We start from the raw sequence: 23845 nt of genomic DNA on the forward strand, positions 1-23845 counted from the left end.
TGGATGGATTGTGCAAGTGTCATGCCAGTAGAACATGAGGTGTCTAAAAAAAGTGAATATATTTTAGGCTGGTCTCCTAGAATTACATGAGGATGGCATAACTCCTAGAAACTTTAACCCTCAGTGAGATGGCACCCAAAAAGATGTTTTGATGTTTGACTTCTGCCCTCAGAATTTTTACATTACTGCCAGACCTAAAAGACTCCTTAACTGTGAGAATTGAAAGAATGATTAAATATCCTGTAACATATAAAAAATGCAACTTGCCTAACTTTATCAGTAGTTATGGTAGAGAAGAAAGACACTGATCCTTCATCAATGTTTCTTTGTCCTATTGCCAGCTAACATGCTGAAGTTAATGGTCAGGCTTTGAAACAGGTGTATGCCTAGGTAAGCTCTTGATCTCATGATCCTTGAAGTGACTAACTGCTTTAAATATTATTCATTGTTCCTACAATGCAGCCTTTGTGGCTATGTTTCTAAACTTACAACATGAATTTTCTTAATAATTTGACATAAGTTACTTCCAAGGTCCTTCATAGTCAGATAAGTGCTGATGGTAAGATTGGAACCACTATAATGAATAATACAATGAGCTCTCTGCTGTATGGTTTGAAGAAAGGCTTAAATGCCATGCCAATTAAATATGTCTGTTACTATGGCCAACACAATGCTTTCCAATAAAATTGGGAAAAGATTAAGAATCTTCTGATGAGTGTTTGGCAGAGTAATAATAATAACCTGGATCTTTCAAAGTTAATGCTAAAAATATGCTAAAACATTTTATATGATATGTTATTGAAATAATGTTTTCTACTAATACCTTTTGTGTTTCAATAGTAGATCATGACAACCTCGGACCAAGAGTCCAGTAACTGGAAGATATAATTCCTCAATTGCTTTTTTATATTAAGAAAGGGAGGCTATCAATAAAAAAAAGAAAAAAAATTTTATAAAAATTTTATATATAAAATTATATATAATTGAAAAAAAAAAAAAAAAAGAAAGGGAGGCTATATCAGGAGCCACTCTGGAAATACATGACCTTAAGACTTGAGCAAGATACACTGAACAATTATTGCACCCAGCAATAACTTGGGCTTTTTCTCCACTAGGATAATGAGGCTGGGCTCCAGGAGTTGGCTTCACCTGGTGGGGTTGAGCTCCACTCACCTGTTCCTTTGTAATTCTACCCCTTTGCCCTTTTGGGGATAGAATGTTCCAAGGAACCTCTCCTTGTGTGTCCCCTATATAAGAATAAAGAATTCCAGTGGCTCTCTCTCTTTTTCTTTCCATGGACTCCTAAGTTCGGAGAGCCATCCAGGATTTTGAAAAGGTACTTCTGTGTGTTTTCATGGTTTCTTTGCTGTTATTCTTAAGTTATTTGAACAGTCAGATTTGTGAACTGAGCATTAGGTCACCAGCTGGGATAGATGGCGATATTCTGTCTAATTGCTGGCTAGAGATCCAACAACTATGTTAAATAGAAGTGGTGAAAGAGGGCATTCCTGACTTGTTCCAGTTTTTAGAGGGTTTGCTTTTAATTTTTCTCCATTTAGAATGAGGTTAATGGCCTCATTAGAATGGCCTGAGGCTTAGCATAGATAGCTTTTACAATGTTGAGATATGTTCCTGTTATCCCTAGTTTTTCTAGTGTTTTGAACATAAAAGGTGCTGTAGTTTGTCAAATGCTTTTTCTGCATCTATCGAGATGATCATATGGTTCTTATTTTTAAGTCTATTGATGTGGTGAATAACATTTATTGATTTCCGTATATTGAACCAGCCTTGCATCCCAGGGATGAATCCTACTTGATCATGGTGTATAATTTTTTTTGATATGTTTTTGAATCCGATTCGCCAGAATTTTATTGAGGATTTTTGCATTTAGGTTCATTAGAGATATTGGTCTGTAGTTTTCTTTCTTTGAAGTGTCTTTGTCCGGTTTAGGTATCAGGGTGATGTTGGCCTCGTAGAATGTATTTGGAAGTTCTCCCTCTTTTTCTATTTCCTGAAATAGCTTGAAAAGTATTGGTGTTAGTTCCTCTTTAAAGGTTTTGTAAAACTCTGCTGTATACCCATCCGGTCCTGGGCTTTTCTTAGATGGTAGTCTTTTGATGGTTTCTTCTATTTCCTCAATTGATATTGGTCTGTTTAGGTTGTCTATATGCTCCTGACTCAATCTGGGCAGATTATATGACTTAAGAAATTTATCAATTCCTTCACTATCTTCTATTTTATTGGAGTATAAGGATTCAAAATAATTTCTGATTATCTTCTGTATTTCTGAAGTGTCTGTTGTGATATTGCCTTTTTCATCCCGTATGCTCGTAATTTGAGTTCTCTCTCTTCTTCTCTTCGTTAGCATGGCTAAGGGTTTGTCGATTTTGTTTATTTTTTCAAAGAACCAACTTTTAGTTTTGTCAATTTTTTCAATTGTTTCTTTTGTTTCGATTTCATTAATTTCAGCTCTGATTTTAATTATTTCTTGTCTTCTACTTCTTTTGCTGTTGTTTTGCTCTTCTTTTTCTAGGATTTTGAGATGAAGTATGAGATCATTTATTTGTTGGTTTTTTCTTTTTTTAAGGAATGAACTCCAAGCAATGAATTTTCCTCTTAGAACTGCTTTCAATGTGTCCCACATTCTGACTTGTTGTGTCTGTGTTTTCATTTATCTCTAAGAATTTTTTAATTTCCTCTTTAATGTCTTCTAAAACCCATTGATCATTCAATAACCTATTGTTCATTCTCCAAGTGATGCATGATTTTTCCTTCCTTCTTTTATCGTTGATTTTCAGTTTCAATCCATTATGATCAGATAAGATGCATGGTATTATCTCTACTCCTTTATATTGTCTAAGAGTTGCCCTGTGACATAATATATGATCTATTTTTGAGAAGGATCCATGTGCTGCTGAGAAAAACGTGTAACTGCTTGATGTTGGGTGGTATATTCTATATATGTCAATTAAGTCTAGGTTGTTAATTGTGTTATTGAGTTCTATAGTTTCCTTATTCAACTTTTGTTTGGAAGATCTGTCCAGTGGTGAGAGAGGTGTGTTGAAGTCTCCCATGTTTATTGTATGGTGGTCTATTAGACTCTTGAACTTGAGAAGAGTTTGCTTGATGAACATAGCTGCACCATTCTTTGGGGCATATATATTTATGATTGTTATGTCTTGTTGGTATATGGTTCCTTTGAGCAGTATGTAGTATCCCTCTTTATCCCTTTTGATTAACTTTGGCTTGAAATCTATTTTATTAGATATGAGTATGGACACTCCTGCTTGTTTCCGCAGTCCATATGAGTGATATGATTTTTCCCAACCTTTCACCTTCAGTCTATGTATATCTTTTCCTCTCAAATGCGTCTCCTGTAGGCAGCATATTGTTGGGTCTTGTTTTGTGATCCATTCAACTAGCCTGTGTCTCTTAATTGGTGAGTTTAAGCCATTAACATTTAGGGTTATTATTGAGATATGGTTTGTTCTTCCAGCCATATTTGTTTATTAATGTTACTAAACCTGATTTGTTTTCCTCTTTGATTACTTTCCCCCCTTTACTGTCCTACCTCCCACTGTTGGTTTTCATTGTTATTTTCCATTTCCTCTTCCTGTAATGTTTTGCCAAGGAATTTTTGAAGAGATGGTTTTCTAGCTGCAAATTCTTTTAACTTTTGTTTATCGTGGAAGGTTTTAATTTCATCTTCCATCTTGAAGCTTAATTTTGCCGGATACACGATTCTTGGTTGGAACCCATTTTCTTTCAGTGTTTGAAATATGTTATTCCAGGATCTTCTAGCTTTCAGAGTCTGTGTTGAGAGATCAGCTGTTATCCTGATTGGTTTACCCCTAAATGTAATCTACTTCCTTTCTCTTGTAGCTTTTAAAATTCTCTCCTTATTCTGTATGTTGGGCATCTTCATTATAATGTGTCTAGGTGTGGATCTCTTATGATTTTGCACATTCGGCATCCTGTAGGCTTCTAGGATTTGGGATTCTGTCTCATTCTTCAAGTCTGGGAAGTTTTCTCGTATTATTTCATTGAATAGATGGTTTATTCCTTTGGTTTGGAGCTCTGTGCCTTCCTGTATCCCAATGACTCTTAAGTTTGGTCTTTTAATGTTATCCCATATTTCTTGGATGTTCTGCTCATGGTTTCTTAGCAGTCTTGCTGAGCTGTCTATGTTCTTTTCAAGTTGAAATTCTTTGTCTTCATTGTCTGATGTTCTATCTTCTAAGTGATCTACTCTGCTGATAGTATTCTCAATTGAGTTTTTAAGTTGGTTTATTGCTTCCTGCATTTCTAGGATTTCTATTTGTTTGTTTTTTATTACCTCTATCTCCCTGTGTAATTGATCTTTTACTTCCTGGATTTATTTATGTAGTTCCTTGTCAAAGTGATCTTTCATTGTCTGATTTTGCTGTCTCATGTCTTCCTTGAGACTCCAGATCATCTGAAGCATGTATATCCTGAACTCTTTATCTGACATTCCATCTGTTGCAGCTATTACCTCTTCTAAAGTTGAGTTGACCTGCATTGCTTGTGGTCCTTTCTTTCCTTGTCTTTTCAAACTGCTCGCGTTTCTTTCTGCTTGGTGAAACTGTTGTGTTTTTGAAATTTTCCCCCTATTTATTTATATTGCTCTTGTATAGTTGGAAAATCTCCCTTGCAGGGCGGGTAGTGGCTGTGCTCCTCCTCTAATTAGGGTGATCTGTCTACCACTCTGGTCGGTCGCAGGTCTGCCCACCCTGCGGGCGCGGGTGGCGGCTCTGCTCTGCCCCCACTCCAATTGTGGTGACGTAACTACCACGCTCTTGGGTCGTTGGTCCTGATCCGGATGTGGGCGGCGGCTCTGCTCGGCCCCTACTCCAATTGGTGTGACGTGTCTACCACGCTGGCAGGCCTCTAGGCCTGTTCCGCCGGTGGGTCGCAGGTCTGCCTACCTTGCAGGCTCAGACGGCGGCTCTGCACAGCCCCTACTCCAAATGGGGTGACTTGGCTACCGCGACGTCGGGTCGCTGGTCCTGTTCCAGGCGTAGGCGGCTACTCTCTTCGGCCCCAGCTGCAGTTGGGGTGTTGTGATACCACGCTGGCGGGTCACTTGGCCTGTTCTGGGTGCAGGCGGCAGCTCCCCTCTGCCCCTCTGGCCCCCACTGCACCCAGCAGGACCCGGACCGAGAAGCAGTTACCGCGGGGTCCCCGTCCCTGGGCCAAAGCCGCTCCGGGAGCCAGAACCCGGCCTCTCCGAGCCTGGTGCACGCTCCTCTAGGAGCAGGCTCCAAGGAGCGATCTCCGCGGGTTCCCCAGCCCTAGGCCAAAGCAGCTCCGGGAGCCAGAGCCCGGCCGCTCCAAGCTCTCCGAGCTCGGTGCACGCTCTGCTGGGAGCAGGCTCAAAGACGCAGACCCCGCGTGTTCCCCAGCCCTGGGCCAAAACTGTTCCGGGGGTCAGAACCCAGCCGCTTCGAGCTCGATGCAAGCTCCACTAGGAGCTGGCTTCAATACGCAGTCTCCGCGGGTTCCCCAGCCCTGGGCCAAAGCAGCTGCGGGAACCAGAACCCGGCAGCTCAGAGCTTGGTGCACGCTTTTCTAGGAGCGAGCCCCAAGGAGTATTCTCCTCAGGTTCTCTAGCCCTGAGCCTGAGCGATCTGTCTGCGAGACGCAGGCAAATGCCAGGCTGAAATCATCTGTTCCGTAGCTGAATGAGCTGAGATCAGTAGAAAACAGGGATGATTCCATCAGCTCTCCAAGATGGCGGCCGCTGTCCTCCTCTGTGGTCCGACCGGTGTCGAGAACCGAACTGGACCGCTTCTCTCCTCCGTCTCAAAGCCAGAACTCAGCACTAAGCATGGCCATTACACTGCTGGCAGGAGCCCCCAGAATCCCATCACTGCACCCCCGCTCCAGCACCTCGCCGCTTCCCAGCACGCGCCGCACACTCCAGCTGAGGGGCAATCCGCTGATTAGGCAATGCGACCCTCCGTGCGGAGAAATCGCCCGCGTCCGAGCCCCCCCCAGCCGAACCTCGCGCGATGGAAATCCCTCTACTAGATTCTGGAGCACCTCAATTTTGCTGGAATTTCCCAACAAGACAGCCTTCAGCTGTTTCACCTCGTCTTTCTCCCGCACAGTGACGTGGTGCACGGGGGTGATGCACTCCCTTCGCCGCCATCTTCAATGCCGGTTACCATACCAAAGTATTGCTTTTATGTGAACGTTTTTCTTGCCTTCTACCATTTTTCCATTGGGTTGTGTGTTAGTCTTATTTATTTCAGTTGTTTCAGCTCTTTTATGTTGTTTATCCACCTTATTTTTATTCATTTTTAGAAGCTCTATTGATAGTAAGGAAATCATTGCTTTTATGTAAAGAGATTTTAATGTTATGTAGTTCAAATAATGTCATGACCATTTCTAAAATAAAAGTCAGGGCAGCATCCATATATTGTTAAGGTCTGTAAAATAATCTTGTGTGTGTGTGTTTACTATGTATGCTTTTTAAATAAAATCATCAGGGGGATAGTAGGGGATAGGAAAGGTAGCAGAATACAACAATTACTAATAGGGCATTATGTAAAATTGTGGATGTGTAACCGACGTGATTCTGCAATCTGCATTTGGGGTAAAATTGGGGGTTCATAACCCACTTCAATCTAATGTATGAAATATGATATGTCAAGAGCTTTGTAATGTTGTGAACAACCAATAAAAAATAAATAAATAAATAAATAAATAAATAAATAAATAAAATCATCAATATCCCCAAATAAGTACTTATACCTAACTAAAAATAGAGAAAACAATAAGTTTTATTTCCATTAAAATAATCAAAATTAAACTTTCTTCTACTTTTACAAAGTATGAAGTATGGAGACTAAACACCCACCAAACTGACATCTGATTGTATACAATAATAAAATATTAATTTATAAAAAAGAAAATGGCCAGGAATGGTGGAAAATGCCTATAATCCCAGCGGCTTGGGAGGCTGAGACAGGAGGATCAAGAGTTCTAAGCGAGCCTCAGCAAAAGCCAGGTGCTAAGCAACTCAGTGAGACTCTGTCTCTAAATAAAATATGAAACAGTGCTGGGGATGTGGCTCAGTGGTTGAGTGCCCCTGAGTTCAATCCCTGGTACCAAAACAAAACAAAAACAAAACAATATCAACAACAAGAACAACAAGAACAAAAAAGAAGCAATATAGGAACTCTTACATTATAGTGTAAATGTAAGTAATTCCAGATGTATTAAAGACTTGAAAGTTCCAAGTACACATATAATACACACATTCCAAAATAGGAACTCAGAACCTATTCTATAAAATTTATAAATGTATTTTTAAAAATGTGTGAAAAGCAATAGATGGTATAACTCAACTATAGATTGGGCAAAAATATCTATACTGGAGATGACAGTGCTAGTTAATCTTATCAGTGACATGGTTTCTTACAAACTTATAAGACAAAATGCAAACTGAAAACAAGAAATGGACAAAGAATGAAAAGATAACTCATGAATAAAAATCCCAAATGGCTAATAAACATAAGGTAAGATGATCATCCTCATTAGCAGTCATGGTATTTTGAAAATTAAAATGTAAGTGGGATGTTCATTTTAATTTATTAAATTGACAATACTGAAGAGGGACAGTACATTAATACATGGCTTTTTAAACAGGACTTTGGAAAGCTATTTGGCAAAATTCTCTGATCCCTCAGCTGGAAAATTGTATATTTGGAAACACATCATATTGAAGGTAAAGCACCAGGATTTGAGGATATATGTCCAAAGATGAATGTTGCAACTCTTTGTGTATGCACGTATGCATGTGTTTTATAGTGGCAAAAATAATGGAAATAGGCATTAATTTAGGACTAGGTGGTGTTTCTGCACCTAGTCCTAATTACATTAGAAACAGACCCAATAACAGGATCTTAAAAATACTAAGTTTCTCTTTAATAACAGGATCTTTAAAATACTGAGTTTCTCTTTCATATACATAATCGCAGTCCAGAGGTGGTACTCAAAGGCTAATTCCATGAGCTTTCTAGGGAGCCAGGCTTCTTGAAGCTTAGTGCTCTGTTAGTTACAGTTATGCCTCAACATGAAGTTTAATCCAGCATGAGGGCTTCTGCTATCATGAAAGATCATTCCATTTCTACTTTTAATGTGAGTTATTAGAAGCAGGACACAAACAGCGCAAACATGCTTTTGGTCTGAAATAGTCATAGGCCAATATCTATCTCAGGAGGGGCTGGGATATATAATATTTAATTTGGTGATAATATGCTGATCCAAAAATGAGGTTTTATTTATATATATTTTTCCGTTTTAAAAATTTGTTCTAATTGGTTATACATGAAAATAGAATGCATTTTGACACATCATACATAAATGGAAAATAGCTTCTCATTCTTCTGGTTGTACATGATGTGGAATCACACTCGTCATGTAATCATGTATGCACATAGGTAATAATGTCTGATTCATTCTACTATCATTCCTATCCCGTACCCCTCCATTCCCTTCACTTCTCTCTGGCTAATCCAAAGTACCTCTATTTTCCCCTACTCCATTCACCCCTTATTGTAAAGAAGCAACCACATATCAGATAAAACATTTATTCTTTGTTTTTTGGGATTTGCTTATTTAGCTTGGCATGATATTATATGGTTCCATGGCATTTACCTGAGAATGCCATAATTTCATTCTTCTTTAAGGATAAGTAATATTCCAGTGTGTATAGATACCACAGTTTCTTCATCCATTCATCTGTTGAAGGGCATCTAGGTTGGTTTCCAGTTTACCTATTGTGAAATGAGCTGCTATTAACATTGGTGTGGCTGTGACACTGTAGTATACTGATTTTAAGTCCTTTGGTTACTAACCAGGGAGTGGGATAGCTAGGTCAAATGGTGGTTCCATTCCAAGTTTTCTGAGGAATCTCCATACTGCTTTCCATGACAGTCGCAACACTCACAGTTTGCAGTTTGCAGTTCCACCAGCAATGCGTGAGTGTAACTTTCGCCCAACATTTATTGTTACTTGTATTCTTAATATTTGCCATTGTGACTGGAGTGAGATAAAAATCTTAGTTTTGAAAAAATGAATTTTATAACTAATGAATTTGGGGAGGCAACTAGCAGTCTCTGTTATCAGGCAAACCACAGGACAATGGGCAGCCATTGAAAGAAAATAGTGAGATTCATTAATATTGACGTGGTATTTCAGTTAAAAAAAAGAACAAATGATATTAATAGATACTTCTCAAAAGAAGACATGTAAATGGTCAAAACTATGCTCAATAACATGATCCATCAGAAAAATGCAAATAAAAATTATAACACGACCTCCTCTCAGTTAGAATGGCTACACCCAAAAACAAACAAACAAACAAACAAACAAATAAATAAATAAATGCTGGCAAGGATGTTGAGAAAAACGAACTCTTATTCACTGTTGATGGAAATGTAAATTAGAATAGCTACTATAGAAAACAGTATGGCATTTCATCCAAGCACTAAAACTAGATCTACCATACGATTTAGTCATCCCATTCCTGGGTATATATCCAAAGGAAATGAAATAGACATACCAGAGAGTTACCTGCATACCCATGATTATTGCAGCAACACACTCAGTGGCTAACATGTGGAACTGGCCTACTTGTCCATCAGTAGAAGAAAGGATGGGAAAATGTGCTACACATACAATGGAGTATTGTTCAACTATAAATAAGAATGGGATCCTGTCATTTGCAGTGAAATGGAAGGAACTGGAGGAAGTCACATCAAGCAAAACAACCTCAGGTATAGAAAGACAAGTAGTGATATTCTCTTTCACAGGTGGAAAGTAAAATACGTTAACATGAAGGTAAAATACTGATTAGTAGAGGCTGGGAATGGTGTGTGTGTGGGGGAAGGGGCTGAATGGAGCTTGGATAGTCAGGGCATGCTGTTTCCATTTGTGATAGTATCATACTGAACTCCATTAATATGTATTATTAATACAGGTTAATACAACTTTTAAAACCAGAGATTATTTCTAGGTAACAAATTACTGCATTGTTGGGAGCTGCCCCGGATGCAGACGCCTTTAAGTCCTAATGCATGGATTCTGAACAATTACTGCATTCAGTCTGGCAGGGTAGCACCAGGTCGCAGTAATGTGGGTGTTACTCCAGTTTGGATGCAGGGCGTGGCCCCAGGAGTAGGCATCATCTGTCACCCCTGGGGGTTGAGTTATACTCACCTGTTCCTTTGCAATCCTACCCCTTTGCCCTTTTGAAGATAGAATGCATGGACCCTCTCCTTGTGTGTCCCCCATATAAGAATAAAAAAAATTCCAATAGCTCTCTCTCTTTCCACGGATCCTTAACGTCGAGAGCCATCTTGGATTTTGAAAAGGTACTTCTGTGTGTCTGCGTGCTTTCTTTGTCAGTTTTATTAAGCTATTGGAATAGTCAGATTTTGTGAACCCAGCATTAGGTCGCCGGCTACGATAGATGGTGATACTGCATCTCCCTGGTTTCAGAAGAAAGTTGTGGAAGTTGTAATAGCCAAAAAGTGTCTGACTCAACCTACCTTTGGAAAAAAAAAATTCCATAAGTCCAGATAGCCATAACTGGATCTGAGGTTATGCAGCTAGGAATTATTGATTAAAAAAAACAACAAAACAAAGCAAAACAAGAACAACCAAACCAAATAAAAACAAAAACAACCCACATTCTTGTCTTTACATATGAGAGAATTTTTGCACCAAAAGTTTGACATACAGATAAATTAAATAGAACTCTTCAAGTTTTTAAATGGAGCTCATAAATTTGGAGAATGAAGTTAGGTGTTGTAACATGATCCACACAACTGCTTTTCTTTTCACGTCTCTGCCCACAGTTTCCTTCCCATCCACAATTTGGGCTATTTTGAACTTTTATTTAATCACTTAGTCCTCTATTTGTTACACAGATAAGTTTTCTGTGTTCTTTCAAACTGTTTTGGGACATTCGTTATAGTAAGGTAGGTGGGTTAGGGCGATCTCCAGGATCCCTGCTCAGGGTGAGGGGCAGATGCTTGTTCTCTAGGGACACAGGGGTATGGGAGGAAGGGAAGTATTCATGTGGTCAGATGGGAGGAAGTGGAGACAGGAGATGTGATCCTTACATGTGCTGTCCCTCCAGCTGATTGACAGGAGCACACAGAAAGAGACACACACACACACACACACACACACACAAATGTTTCTATAATGACAGGCTCTGCAGGTGCTGGGAGGAAAGGTTTGCAAAGCAAGTTAGTGTGCAAGGAGTGCAGGTGGGGCTGGCCTAGTTCTCCTGCCTTTGCTCACAGTCTGGGAGGCACAGAAGACTCCCCTGAGAAATTGACCTTAGAGCCTGAGGTCAGAGTGGAAAAAACTAGGCCCAGGAAGTGGTGAGGGGAGCAGAGGGGACCAAGTTCCCCAAACTGAGTGAACTCTTTGTGCAGAGGCTTTTGGCAGGAAGATGCTGTGCATATAAGAAAAACTGAAAGCGTATCATCATGAAGTGAGACTGAGGTGCAAGATGATATGTTCAAAGGTTGAGCAGGGGAGGGCCACGTGCTCTTGTAGGCCACGCCATTGATTTTTGCTCTCCTACCTAAGACAGCTATTTCCAGGGACTCTGCAAAACATTAGGGTGGTGATGAAGGTGGAAGGTGGAGAAAGAGAGCCATTTAAGAGCTATGTAAAGTGGAGCCTCGCTGGTAGTGGGTCGGTCAAAAGATGGGGGAGAGGGGTGTCAGGATGTGCTGAGGCTCTGACTGATTAAAGAAGGGATCACTGTTCAGGGGATCAGGACTCCAAGCCACTGTGTCTGTCACAATTTCTTGTTTTCATTGCGAGAGGTGGGTATTTGTCCCTCCAGGTTCACAGACACATTTGAATCTTATGTCTTGTCTTTAGAACAGAGGCTCATATTAGAAGAGGGAGGGAGCAGGAAGGCAGGAGAGGAAGCCAAGTAGGTAGAGGGGACAGGCAGGAGGGGTGAGAGGTGGAGGGCAATGCAGGGGTACTGGCATGACCAGGAATATTGCTGTTTGGGTTCCAGAGCATTGTGATCAAGTGAATAGTGCTACGAAGGGAGTCACACACATTTTTTGGTTTCTTATCTTTATACTGCACTATAATTCATTAAGTGTGTAATATCGGGTCTCTAAAATGTACACCGATTAATTGAAATTACTTAATTGCTTGAAACTACTTATGAACCTGGGAGCTGGTGGAAAAAAGGGGCTGATTGATCTGTGCAAGCTTGCCATAAATGTGCAATTTTTACCAAGCTGTTATCTGGGAAACACAATAAAGTGACATGCAAAAAAAAAAAAAAAAAGACATGGGATATGTGCACTCGAAAGAATCTTATTCAACCTAATGCAATTCCCTCCATATACTCTCACAAGGATGCGGGTCTGAGGAGGGGCTCCAAAAGAAAGTGATGCAGATCCTGAGGTTCCTTGATGTCATGGCAAAATAGAGTTGAAGGACGGGTTGAAGGGAGGCACAGATTGACTTTATTTTATTTTAATTTTATTTTTTAGTTTTCAGTGGATATAACATCTTTATTTTATTTTTATGTGGTGCTGAGGATCGAACCCAGCACTCTGCGCATGCCAGGTGAGCGCGTTACCGCTTGAGCCACACCCCCAGCCCTTGATTTTATTTTGAGAAAGAAAGCAGTACACACTCTGACAGAGTAGAGTATAGGTGCTGGTGAAGAATGTGCTAGATACATCTCAGCCAGGAGTATTTATATATGAAACATCTGTAGTACAGGGACATGATCTAAGAGGGTGGTTGAGTCCTGCTTTGTGACAGTAAGTGGAAGGATTAACAATTACCCAGTAGGCGTCATTTTCTTTTCTGATTTATTTTTGAAGAAAAATCGCTTTTTGCAATCCCCCCCAGGGTGGGGGTTCATTGTTCTGCATGTGAATTTAAACATTACTACACTGGTGTAACATTGAGGGTTTGCAGCAGAGTATGACATAAAGATGACGTCATCAATTCTCAACGTATGAGTAGTAAGAATACCTACTTGTTGAGCTAAGGCATTTCTCAGACCCGTTTTTTGCTTGTGGGTCCAGGTGAGGAAAGAAGTTATTTAAGGTCCTGTGGGTGAGGACTAGCAACTACTGGAACAGTGCTGTTTGTAATCAGAGTACCCTGAAAGAGACTTTGAAACCTGCACTTTTAATCCACGTGAAAGTGGACTTCAAATCTGAACCTTAAATCCAGGCCACTCTTGATTTTTATCCCCTGTCTCCTTTCTACCTATCCTGTCTTCTATCCTACCTCAGGACACTGAGAAAATTGGTTTTAATGTGGTAGTTTATGGACAATGTAATAGATTCGCTTGTAGATTTTTTTTGAAGACTTAAAAGTGTAAAACAAATCAAAATCACCCATAGTCTCTCCACCTGGCGACCCCAACTGCTAAACCAAATTCTTTCATATATATATATTGGCACTGTCACAGTGGTAAAACAGATACACCTAATGTCCTCTTTTAACAGATAACAGTTGCAAAGTGTCTCCTGTGCTGTTTCCTATTCCTTCTGCATTGGGACAGATCCTGAGAAAGTGAGTTGGTTGTGAAACCCAGTGAAGTGAGCGACAGCTTCTGGACTCCTTGCAGATGGAACCGCTAGGGGCGAGGGGGACAGTCCAGCAGAAGAGTAAAGCGCACCCCAGCAGGTGCGGGGCGACTGCCTGAGCTGCGCCTGGGACTTGGCTCGGGTCCCTGCCAAAAGCGGAGCGCAGGAGGCTGCTGGGGGCGGGGCTTGCAAGGCAGCGCCTTGGGAAGGGTGGAGCCCGCAAGGTCCCAGACTCCGCGGCATGGGGTGCTTGTGGTTCTTGCTGTTGTGGGTGCTCCCGCAGACCTGGGGAAGCTCTGATGGTGAGTGGCCCAGGGTGCCCGCGTACTGGCGGTAAAGAACCAAGAGAGGGAGCGGGCTTGGGACTTAGGGAAAGGCTCCCCTGGGCGATGGGATGGACGCTGGGCGGCGGATCCCGGAGCGCACAGATGCACCAGAGATCGCGGGGTCTCTGGCTCCCGACGCGGTGCGGCTCAGGGTCACCGCACCCCAGCTGTCCCTCCTGGACTCACCTTCTGCTTTGCTTCCTTCCTCTCCCTGTGCTGTCTGCTCCGTGGGCTGTACTTACCCAGTCTTCGTTTTCCCCAGTCCTGCGAAGGAGTGTCCTCTTCCGCTGTCTCCAGCTCTCCTCCTTCACTAACAGCAGCTGGATGCGCACTGATGCCTTGGCCTGGTTGGGGGAGCTGCAGACGCACAGTTGGAGCAACGCCTCTGACACCATCAGCTTGGTGAAGCCCTGGGCCCAGGGCACCTTCAGCAGCCAGCAGTGGGTCCACCTGCAGAATATACTTCGGGTTTTTCGAAGCAGCTTCACCAGGGACATACAGGAATTCGCCAAAATGCTGTCCTTGGAGTGTGAGTTGAGGGGATGGGATCCTGGGCAGGCGCCACAGTGAGAGAATGGACATGGAAGTCCTGCTGGGAGAGGGGATGAGATTGTCTGCTTTCTCCCCCTCTGAGGACTTGCACTTCTGCTTAGCCGGGCCCCAGTTTCAGGCATCAGGCCACCCACTCTCATTTCCTTCCACTGTGGGTCCCCCGTGTAAGCCCAGTACCAGTCTCTTCTCCTTCATCCCTTTCAGTCCTTTAAACCTCATTTGAGTTTTGCACGTTTCTCTCCACAGATCCCATGGAGCTGCAGCTGTCTGGTGGTTGTGAGGTGCACCCTGGGAACGTCTCAGAACACTTTCTTCATGTAGCATATCAGGGAGAATATATCCTGAGTTTCCAGGGAACTGCTTGGGAGCCTGCCCCACAGGCCCCACAGAGGGTAGATTTGGTCATCAAAGTGCTCAACCAGGACAAAGGGACAAGGGAAACAGTGCAGTGGCTCCTCAATGACATCTGCCCCCAATTTGTGAATGGCCTCCTAGAGACAGGGAAGTCAGAACTGGAGAAGCAAGGTCAGCCTTCTGTCCTCTCCATCTATCTTACTTTTAAGCTTCAAGTAGGTTTTGCCATCCAAGGGTTTGCTTTCGTTTAAGCATCAGACAAAGAGCAAGACATAGAGGGGATGGATAAGGCATGAGGGTATTTGTTCATATCACCCAGTGTCACTGAGTACCTGCTGGGTTCCATGAGTTGAATTAAATCAAGACTGTGGGTCAGAATTGATTCAGACAATGTTTGAGACATGCTGTGTGCTCCAGCTGAGCTCAGGGTGTTAGAGTAGGGAGGTGAGGCATTTATGGGGCACTGGGATCAGGGGAGGGGAATGAGTATCAGGGATGGGTCTCCTGGACAAGGTGACACAAAGGGATCAGAGCTACCTGGAGACTTCACCTCCAGAAGTGGACCTTTGGGGAGCATGAACCTGCGAGGAGCCTGGGACCTCTGATGCAGAGTTCTCACCTTATGGTTTCCTCATCCCTTATTGAATACAGTGAAGCCTGAGGCCTGGCTGTCCAGTGGCCTCCGTCCTGGGCCTGGGCGTCTGCTGCTGGTGTGCCACGCGTCTGGATTCTACCCAAAGCCCGTGTGGGTGATGTGGATGCGAGGTGAACAGGAGCAGCAGGGCACTCAGAAAGGTGACATCCTGCCCAATGGTGATGAGACGTGGTATCTCAGAGCAACCCTGGATGTGGCAGCTGGGGAGGCGGCTGGCCTGGCCTGCAGGGTGAAGCACAGCAGCCTAGGAGGGCAGGACCTTGTCCTCTACTGGGGTGAGAAAGGGCTGGGGCTGTGTTGGAAATGGAGACAGGTGCTTCTCCAGCATAGAGGGAGCGACTGTGAAGGATGGAGTTGGCACACCAAGTAGGAGGGCTAGAAGGATGGATTCCAGACACAGTAAAGAGGAAAATAGGACTAACATCCGATGTATTAATACAAGATGAAATGGGACTCATAATCTTAGAGATCTGGAAGTTGTTGGCAATTAATGAATCCCTGGAAGCTGGGCATGACAGCACTTATTTGTATTCCCAGCTGCTGGGGAGGCTGATGCAGGAGAATTCCAAGTAGTTGGCTGGACTAGCCAAATTAGGGAGACCTTGTCTCAAAAAGTAAAGGCTAGGGATGCAGATCAGTGGTTTGTCCCAGACTCTAGGGTTCAAAAATCAGTACTGCATATAAAATGAAAACAGAATCTGGGAAGATTCATTTCCCAGCAGAATGGGGATCAGGGACTTACGAAAAGCAGGTTAACAAGGAGACCTGTGGTTTACTGAGTGCTTCCTGTGTGGGGACCTGGCCTCTCTGCATCCAGTGCTTTACCTGAGCATCACCACTCCCCTTTGAAACACTTACTGTTATTCTATTTTACAAATGAGGAAATTGAGGCTGAGATAGGTTAAGTACCCAGAGTCTCATAGAAGGTGGAAGAGCTGGATATCGATTCAGGTCTGCCTGGCTACACAGCTTCACCTGTACGCTACGTTATTATATAGTGAAATGAACTGTAGTAGAGGTGCCTAGACCCTGTGAAAAGGTGGGGAATCGAAACTTCTGAGGTATAGAAGTTGATGCTCTAAATAGGGGGAGGGAAAAGGCAGCGCCTGGCCCCTCACATGTGCTAGACCAGGGAACTTGGTACAGTGCAGTGTCCTGGACTTACACACATCCTGTGTCCCCTGCAGGTGGGAGCCACACCTCTGTGAGCTTGGTCATCCTGGCGGTACTGGCTTGTCTGGTGCTGCTCTTTGTGCTCATTCTAGGCTTCTATTGGATCAAGAGACACCGGTGAGTCTCCCCTTCCATCTGCTCCTTCCCTCCTCCTCTCTCCTCCCTCCCTGGTTCCTGTTTTCTGAATGGTGTCTCCCTTTCTCTTCCCTCACAGCTCCTATGAAGACATCTTGTGAGTCTTCTGGTCACCTGCCTGTCTGGAGCCCAAGACCTCAGGTCCCCAGAACTGCAGTCTTTGCCTGCTTAGGAATGGAGGATGAATGGAGAGTTAACCTGGAGAAGTAAAAAAGAAAAGGGTCATCCACATCCTTTTAATGTTTATCTAAGATATTTCAAGTCCTTTCCCTTGTATGACAAGTTTTTAAGCCCCAGTGATTCTGTGCAAAGAGGAGCGCCAAGTCCTCTGATGACCTGCTGTCAATGAGCAGGTAAGGGCTGGGGTAGCAGTGCCCTGGTTGGCCATGGAGTGACAGGGTCTGTCCTGAGCTGGGAAAACGTGTCCTTTGCAAAGGTGGTAGCTGCAGTGGCCAGCTGTCAAGTGCCCAGTCAAACTCTGGCCTGATTGCAGCCTATGTTTCTCCCGAAAACTGGAAATCTAGAATTTTATGTGACAGGTGATTTAAAAAGTTAACTTGTCTTTGGACAAAATATTCTTTGTGATAAATAAGCATTGCTAACTGGTCTCATCTCGGGTGCACCCAGATCATGTCTCTTTTCCCTTCTTCAAGATCCATTTCAACACCCGTTTACCACGAAAAATTTTCTGAGTCATGAAGAACTGACATATTTCTGTTCTCCTGAGCACCCTCCTTATAAACTCTTATTAGTGTTGCTAACAAAGAAATAAACTTGAATAAAATAAAGTATAATTTGAATACAAGAAGGGGTTCCTATAGTTCAAGGAATTATACTAATATCTACACCCATGTAACTACTTTCCCCCCATCTTCCCAGAGTTCACAGAAACTTTTCAGTTCCCCAAAGTCTGTGATTTCTCCTTGTTAAAACCAGCATGAGTTTGTGTTGATCTACATTCTACTTCTTTTTGTTTTATCAGTCTGAGAATTTTATATAAATGGAATGGAATGTTTCTGTTCTTCACTTGACACAATGTGTGTTGAGACTCATCTATGTTCCATTTATCAATAGTTCCTTCCCACATACTAATACTAACGGATTAAAGGAATCACAATCTTTGGTGATTTATAATGCTGGGCCTTCAGGAATGAAGCTGCTGTGAACATTTACGCAGAGTCTTTGGGTGCCCTTGGTTTTCCTTATCTCAAGTATATCCTGAGAAGTGGAACTGTGAAACTGAATGTAAATGTGTTTCGTTTTTTTGATCTATCGGTTATTTAAAAATACATTGTGTGTTGGGCTGGGGATGTGGCTCAAGCCGTAGCGCGCTCGCCTGGCATGCGTGCTGTCTGGGTTCAATCCTCAGCACCACATACCAACAAAGATGTTGTGTCCGCCGAGAACTAAAAAATAAATATTAAAATTCTCTCTCCCTCCCTCCCTCCCTCCCTCCCTCCCTCTCTCTCTCTCTCTCTCTCTCTCTCTCTCTCTATCTTTTAAAAAATATATTGTGTAATTATCAAATGTTTGCTGTATTTTATGGGTATTTTAGTCATTGGCTTTCTGTTTGATTCCCCAAATATATTTTGTGTGGTTTTAATCTTTTGAAATCTATTGGAAGTTGTTTGCTATCTGCAGTCTCTCTCTCTGAATATTCCATGTGCACTGGAAAAGAAAGTGTTCTGCTGTTGGGTGGACTGCCTTATAAATATCAGTTAGGTTGTTCTCTAAATCTTCTATATCCTTACTAATTTCCTGTCTACCTGCTCTGTTACTTATTGAGATAGGAGAGTTGAAATCTCCAACTACATTTGTGGATGTAAATGTTTTCCCTTTCATTTCTAACTTTTTGTTCTATTTGCTCCAGGTTTTTTTAAGTTCTCTTATTAATATAAAATTAGTTTTTTTTTTTGGTGGATTGACCCTTTTATCATCATTAAATGATTTCTTTTACGTCTGATATTTCTTGTCCTGAATTCTACTCTGACATTAAAATAGTCACTCTTTCTTTCCTTCTTTCTTTCTTTCTTTCTTTCTTTCTTTCTTTCTTTCTTTCTTTCTTTCTTTCTTTCTTTCTTCTGTCTTTCTTTCGTTTTTTAAAATAGATGAACACAGTACTTTTATTTTATTCATTTATTTTTATGTGGCGCTGAGAATCGAACCTAGACAAGCGCTTTACCACTGAGCCCCAACCCCAGTCCTCTTGCTTTCATTTATCAGGTTTTGTTAAGTGTATCTTTTGCCATCTTCTGCTTAACCTATCTTTGTTCTCTTTACTTAATTTTTCATTTATTTAATATTTCTTTACTGATATACAGGACAGTAGGGTATAATTCGACACACACACACATAAAATAATTTTAACATTTTCCACTTAGGATCCCATTATTGTGGTTTTACATGATGTGGGGTTACATTGGTCATTTAATCATATATAAAGATAGGAAAGTCATGTCAGATTCATTGTACTGCTGTCTTTGTTCTTAAAGTGTGTTTTCTGTAGACTGCAGAGAGTTGTATTTTACATTTTTATTCTATATGACAATCTGATTGTTTGGACCATTTGCATGTGATTTGTGTTATATTAAAGCAATGTAATTTGGGGTATGGTTTAAGTCTTCTGTCTTTTCATTCTTTTCTTACTTGCCCCACCTTTCTTGTTCCTTTTAGGATTTTATTTATAGCCAAGAGTAGCTTTTTGGCGATGTATTTATAAGTACATCAGCGCTCCAGCATTCATATAATTTTTTGGTTGTATCACAGTCTACTTTTATTATCTTAAAAATTTATTTATTTATCCTAATTTGTTATACATGACAGCAGAATGCATTTCAACTCATAGTACACATATAGAACACATTTTTCATTTACCTGGCTGTACACAAAGTAGAGTCACACCATTCATGTCTTCATACATGTAGTTAGGGTAATGATGTCCATCTTATTCCACCATCTTTCCTACCCCGATGACTCCTCCCTTTTCCTCCCTCCCCTTCTCCATATCTAAAGTTCCTCCCATGGTCCCCAACCCCCATTAGGAATCAGCATCCACATATCAGAAAAAACACTGGACCTTTGGTTTTTTGGGATTGGCTTTCTTCACTTAGCATGACATTCTCCAACTCCATCCATTTACCTGCAAATGCCATAATTTTATTCTCTTTTAATGCTGAGTAATATTTGATTGTACATATATATGTATGTGTGTGTGTGTGTGTGTGTGTGTGTGTGTGTGTATATATATATATATCACATTTTATTTATCCATTCATCTGTTTAAGGGTATCTGCTATTTTGCTGAATTCATTTTTTAGTCATGGAAGTTTTCTTATGGAGTTTTTTAGATCCTCTAAATTGAGAATCATGTTGTTGGCAAAAAGTGATAGTTTGAGTGCTTCTTTCCTCTTCATATCCCTTTAATTTCTTCTTCTGTCTAATTGCTCTGGCTAGAGTTTCAAGGACTATGTTGAATAGAAGTGGTGAAAGAGGGCATCCCTGTCTTGTTCCAGTTTTTAGAGGGAATCCTTTTAATTTTTTTCCCATTTACAATGATGTTGGCCTTGGTCTTTGCATAAATAGCTTTTACAGTGTTGAGATATGTTCCTGTTACCCCTAGTTTTTCTACTGTTTTGAACATGAAAACGTGCTGTAGTTTGTCAAATGTGTGTCTGCATCTATTGAGATGATCATATGATTCTTGTCTGTTGATGTGATAAATTACATTTATTGATTTCTGTATGTTGAACCAACTTTGCATCCCTGGAATGAACCCCACTTGATCATGGTGCACTATCTTTTAAATGTGTTTTGTGTGAGATTATCCAGAATTATTGAGAATTATTGAGAATTTTTGCATTTATGTTCATCAGGCCATTGGTCTTTCCTTGATGTGACTTTGTCTGGTTTTGGTATTAGAATGATACTAGCCTAATAGAATGAGTTTGGAAGGGGTCCTTTTTTCCTCTTTCATAGAGTAATTTGAGGAGTATTGGAATTAATTCTTCTTTGAAGGTCTTGAAGAACTCAGCTGTGTATCTGTCTGGTTTTGGGTTTTTCTTGGTTGTCAGGCTTTTGATGGCATCTTCTGTTTCATTGCTTGAAACTGATCCTGTTTAAATTGTGTATGTCCTGACTCAGTTTGTCCATACCATATGTCTCTAAAATTTGTTGATATCTTTGATATTTTTTATTTTCCTGGAGTGTAAATTTTCAAAATAGTTTCTAATTTATCTTCTGTATTTCAATCATTATATCATGATATTTCCTTTTTCATATTTTCTTTTTCCTCATGAATTTAAGTAATTTCAGTTTTCTCTCTCTTCTTCATTAGCATGGCTCATGGTTTATCAATTTTATCTATTTTTTTCAAAGAACCAATTTTTTGTTTTGTCAACTTTTTGAATTGTTTCTTTTATTTTAATTTTATTCATTTCAGCTCTGATTTTAATTATTTCCTGTCTTCTACTACTTTTTATGTTGATTTGTTCTTTTTCTAGGGCTTTGAGATGTAATGTCAGGTCATTTATTTGTTGACTTTTATTCTTTAATGAATGAGCTCAATGCAATGAACTTACCTTTTAGCACTGCCTTCATAAGTCCCAGAGATTTTGATATGTTGAATCATTGCATTGTTCTCATTTACTTCTAAGAGTTGTTTGTTTTTTTTTTTAATCTCCTTCATGACGTCTTCTGCTATCCACTTGTTATTCAAGAGTGTATTATTTAGTCTCCAAGTGTTGGAGTAGTTTCTATTTTTTATTTTATCATTGATTTCAAATTTCATTCTATTATGAAATTTTATGCAATGCAGGATAGTATCTCTATTTTTATGTATTTGCTAAGGTATGCTTTGTGGCATAACATATGTTCTATTTTAGAGAATGATCCATGTGTTGCTGAGAATAAAGTGTATTTGCTTATTGATGGATGAGTTCTATAGTTTCTTTGTTTAGTTTTTGTTTGGAAGATCTATGTAATGGTGAGAGAGGTGTGTTGAAGTCATCCAGTATTATTGTGTTGTGGTCTATTTGATTCTTGAAATTGAGAAGGGTTTTTTTTTTAATGTACATAGATGCTCCAATGCTTTAGGTATACATATTTATGATTCTTATGTTTTGTTGATGTATGGTTCCCTTAAGCAGAGTGAAATGTCCTTATTTATCTCTTCTGATGAACTATGGCTGGAAGTCCACTTTATCTGATGTGAGGATGGAAACTCCTGCTAGTTTACGCAGTCCATGTGGGTGATATGTTTTTTCCCATCCTTTCACCCTCAGTCTGTGGATATCTTTTCGTATGAGATGAGTCTCTTGAAGGCAGGATATTGTTGGGTCTTTTTAAAAAACCCAATCTGCCAGACTATGTCTTTTGATTAATGAGTTTAGGCAATTAACATTCAGGATTATTATTGAGCTATGACTTGTATTCATTTTGGTTTATTTTTGTTTATATAAGGTGACTTGGTTTTTCCTTTGATTGACTTTTCCAATGTAGTTCCACTTTTTGCTGATTTTCATTCCTCCTCATGGAATATTTTGCTGAGAATATTTTGTAGTGCAGGCTTTCTAGTTGTAAATTACTTTAACTTTTGTTGATCATGGAAGATTTTATTTCATCATCAAATCTGAAGCTTAATTTTGCTGGTTATAAGATTCTTGGTTGGCACCCATTTTCTTTCAGAGCTTGGTATATGTTGTTCCAGGATATCCTAGCTCTGAGGTTCTGGGTTGAGAAATTTACTGAGATCCAAATTGGTTTCCTTCTATATGTGTACAATAGAAGGTACTTTTCTTTTGTGGCCTTTAAAATTCTCTCCTTATTTTGTATGCTAGGTATTTTTATTATAAATTTCTCTCCTTATACTGTATGCTAAGTATTTTTATTATAATGTGCATTTGTGTGGAACTGTTATAATTTTGTACATTTGGTGTCATGTAAGCCTCTTGTATTTGATTTTCCATTTCATTCTACAGGTTTGGGAAATTTTTTGGTATTATTTCATTGAAAAAATAGTATATTTCCTTGGTTTGTATCTCTTTTCCTTTCTTTATTCCAACAAATCTTAAATTTGGTCTTTTTGTGTTATCCTATAATTCTTTTTTTTTTTTTTTTAAAGAGAGAGTGAGAGAGGAGAGAGAGAGAGAGAGAGAATTTTTAATATTTATTTTTTAGTTCTCGGTGGACACAACATCTTTGTTGGTATGTGGTGCTGAGGATCGAACCCGGGCCACACGCATGCCAGGCGAGCGCGCTACCGCTGAGCCACATCCCCAGCCCCAATCCTATAATTCTTAGAGGTTCTGATCATGATATCTTACCATCTTCACTGTGTGGTCAAGTTTATTTTCAACACTATATATTATGTCCTTATTGTCTGAGGTTCTATCTTCCAAGTCTGTTGGTGATGATTTCTTGTGAATTTTATTTTGGTTTATTTTTTCCTTCATTTTGAGAATTTCTGTTTGGATTTCTTTCAGAATCTCTTGAAATGAAGGTTACTAGTGTTGGGAGGGTTAGTCTGGGATGTGGAACTCCTGGAGATAGGGCATAGCAATTGCTAGCCCCTATTGGAATACTGAAGCCCAGGAATCTCCTTGGGGGTCCTCTTGTATGTTGTAGGAGCCTGGTCTTAACTTGTGGACCCCTCAATTCCTGGTCTGGAACTTAGCTTCTAAACTGTATCTCTCTCACCCTATGCTTTTGACTTCCTAATCTGGAATCTCTCTCTGGAGGTCCTCAGGGCTGAGCACCAGCATCAGTGTGCCTGTTGTGGAGAGCTGTTCTATATTGTGCAGATGAGGACCAGGCACCAAGAGCAGCAGGCCAGCCATGTAACTGTGAGTGCTGAGCCAGGTTGGTGGCTAGAGGGCTGGAAGACTGGGGATTGGAGAGCCAGAGGGCCCTTTTGATTGCCAAACCAGTAGGACCAGGTGGTCAGTGGATGCTGGATTGGGCAGTGAGCTGGGTGCTGGGCTGTTGTTGGGTCCCAGCAAGTGCTGCTGGAGTTGGCCTTGAGAACCCTG

The 23845-nt window shown here is 40.9% G+C and overlaps 1 protein-coding gene across 1 annotated transcript; it reads left to right on the forward strand.

Annotated features, from left to right (window-relative positions):
* The first annotated feature begins 13825 nt into the window (after positions 1 to 13825).
* On the forward strand, positions 13826 to 17576 carry CD1D (CD1d molecule). The gene is made up of 6 exons (XM_081308303.1): positions 13826 to 13927; positions 14214 to 14480; positions 14750 to 15028; positions 15509 to 15787; positions 16700 to 16802; positions 16900 to 17576. The coding sequence occupies exons 1-6, from the start codon at positions 13867 to 13869 to the stop codon at positions 16919 to 16921; spliced, it is 1011 nt and encodes a 336-aa protein (XP_081164429.1). The 5' UTR covers positions 13826 to 13866; the 3' UTR covers positions 16922 to 17576.
* The last annotated feature ends 6269 nt before the right edge of the window (positions 17577 to 23845 follow it).

The sequence above is a fragment of the Spermophilus citellus genome (genome assembly GCF_964194105.1).
Source record: "Spermophilus citellus genome assembly, chromosome: 9".
NCBI classification, from domain to species: domain Eukaryota; kingdom Metazoa; phylum Chordata; class Mammalia; order Rodentia; family Sciuridae; genus Spermophilus; species Spermophilus citellus.

Excerpts from the sequence above, each read along its gene's own strand:
- CD1D (XM_081308303.1), top strand. The coding sequence starts at position 13,867 with ATGGGGTGCTTGTGGTTCTTGCTGTTGTGGGTGCTCCCGCAGACCTGG. Across the intron at positions 14,481-14,749 it reads CAAAATGCTGTCCTTGGAGT|ATCCCATGGAGCTGCAGCTG; the intron begins GTGAGTTGAGGG and ends TTCTCTCCACAG. Across the intron at positions 15,788-16,699 it reads GGACCTTGTCCTCTACTGGG|GTGGGAGCCACACCTCTGTG; the intron begins GTGAGAAAGGGC and ends TGTCCCCTGCAG.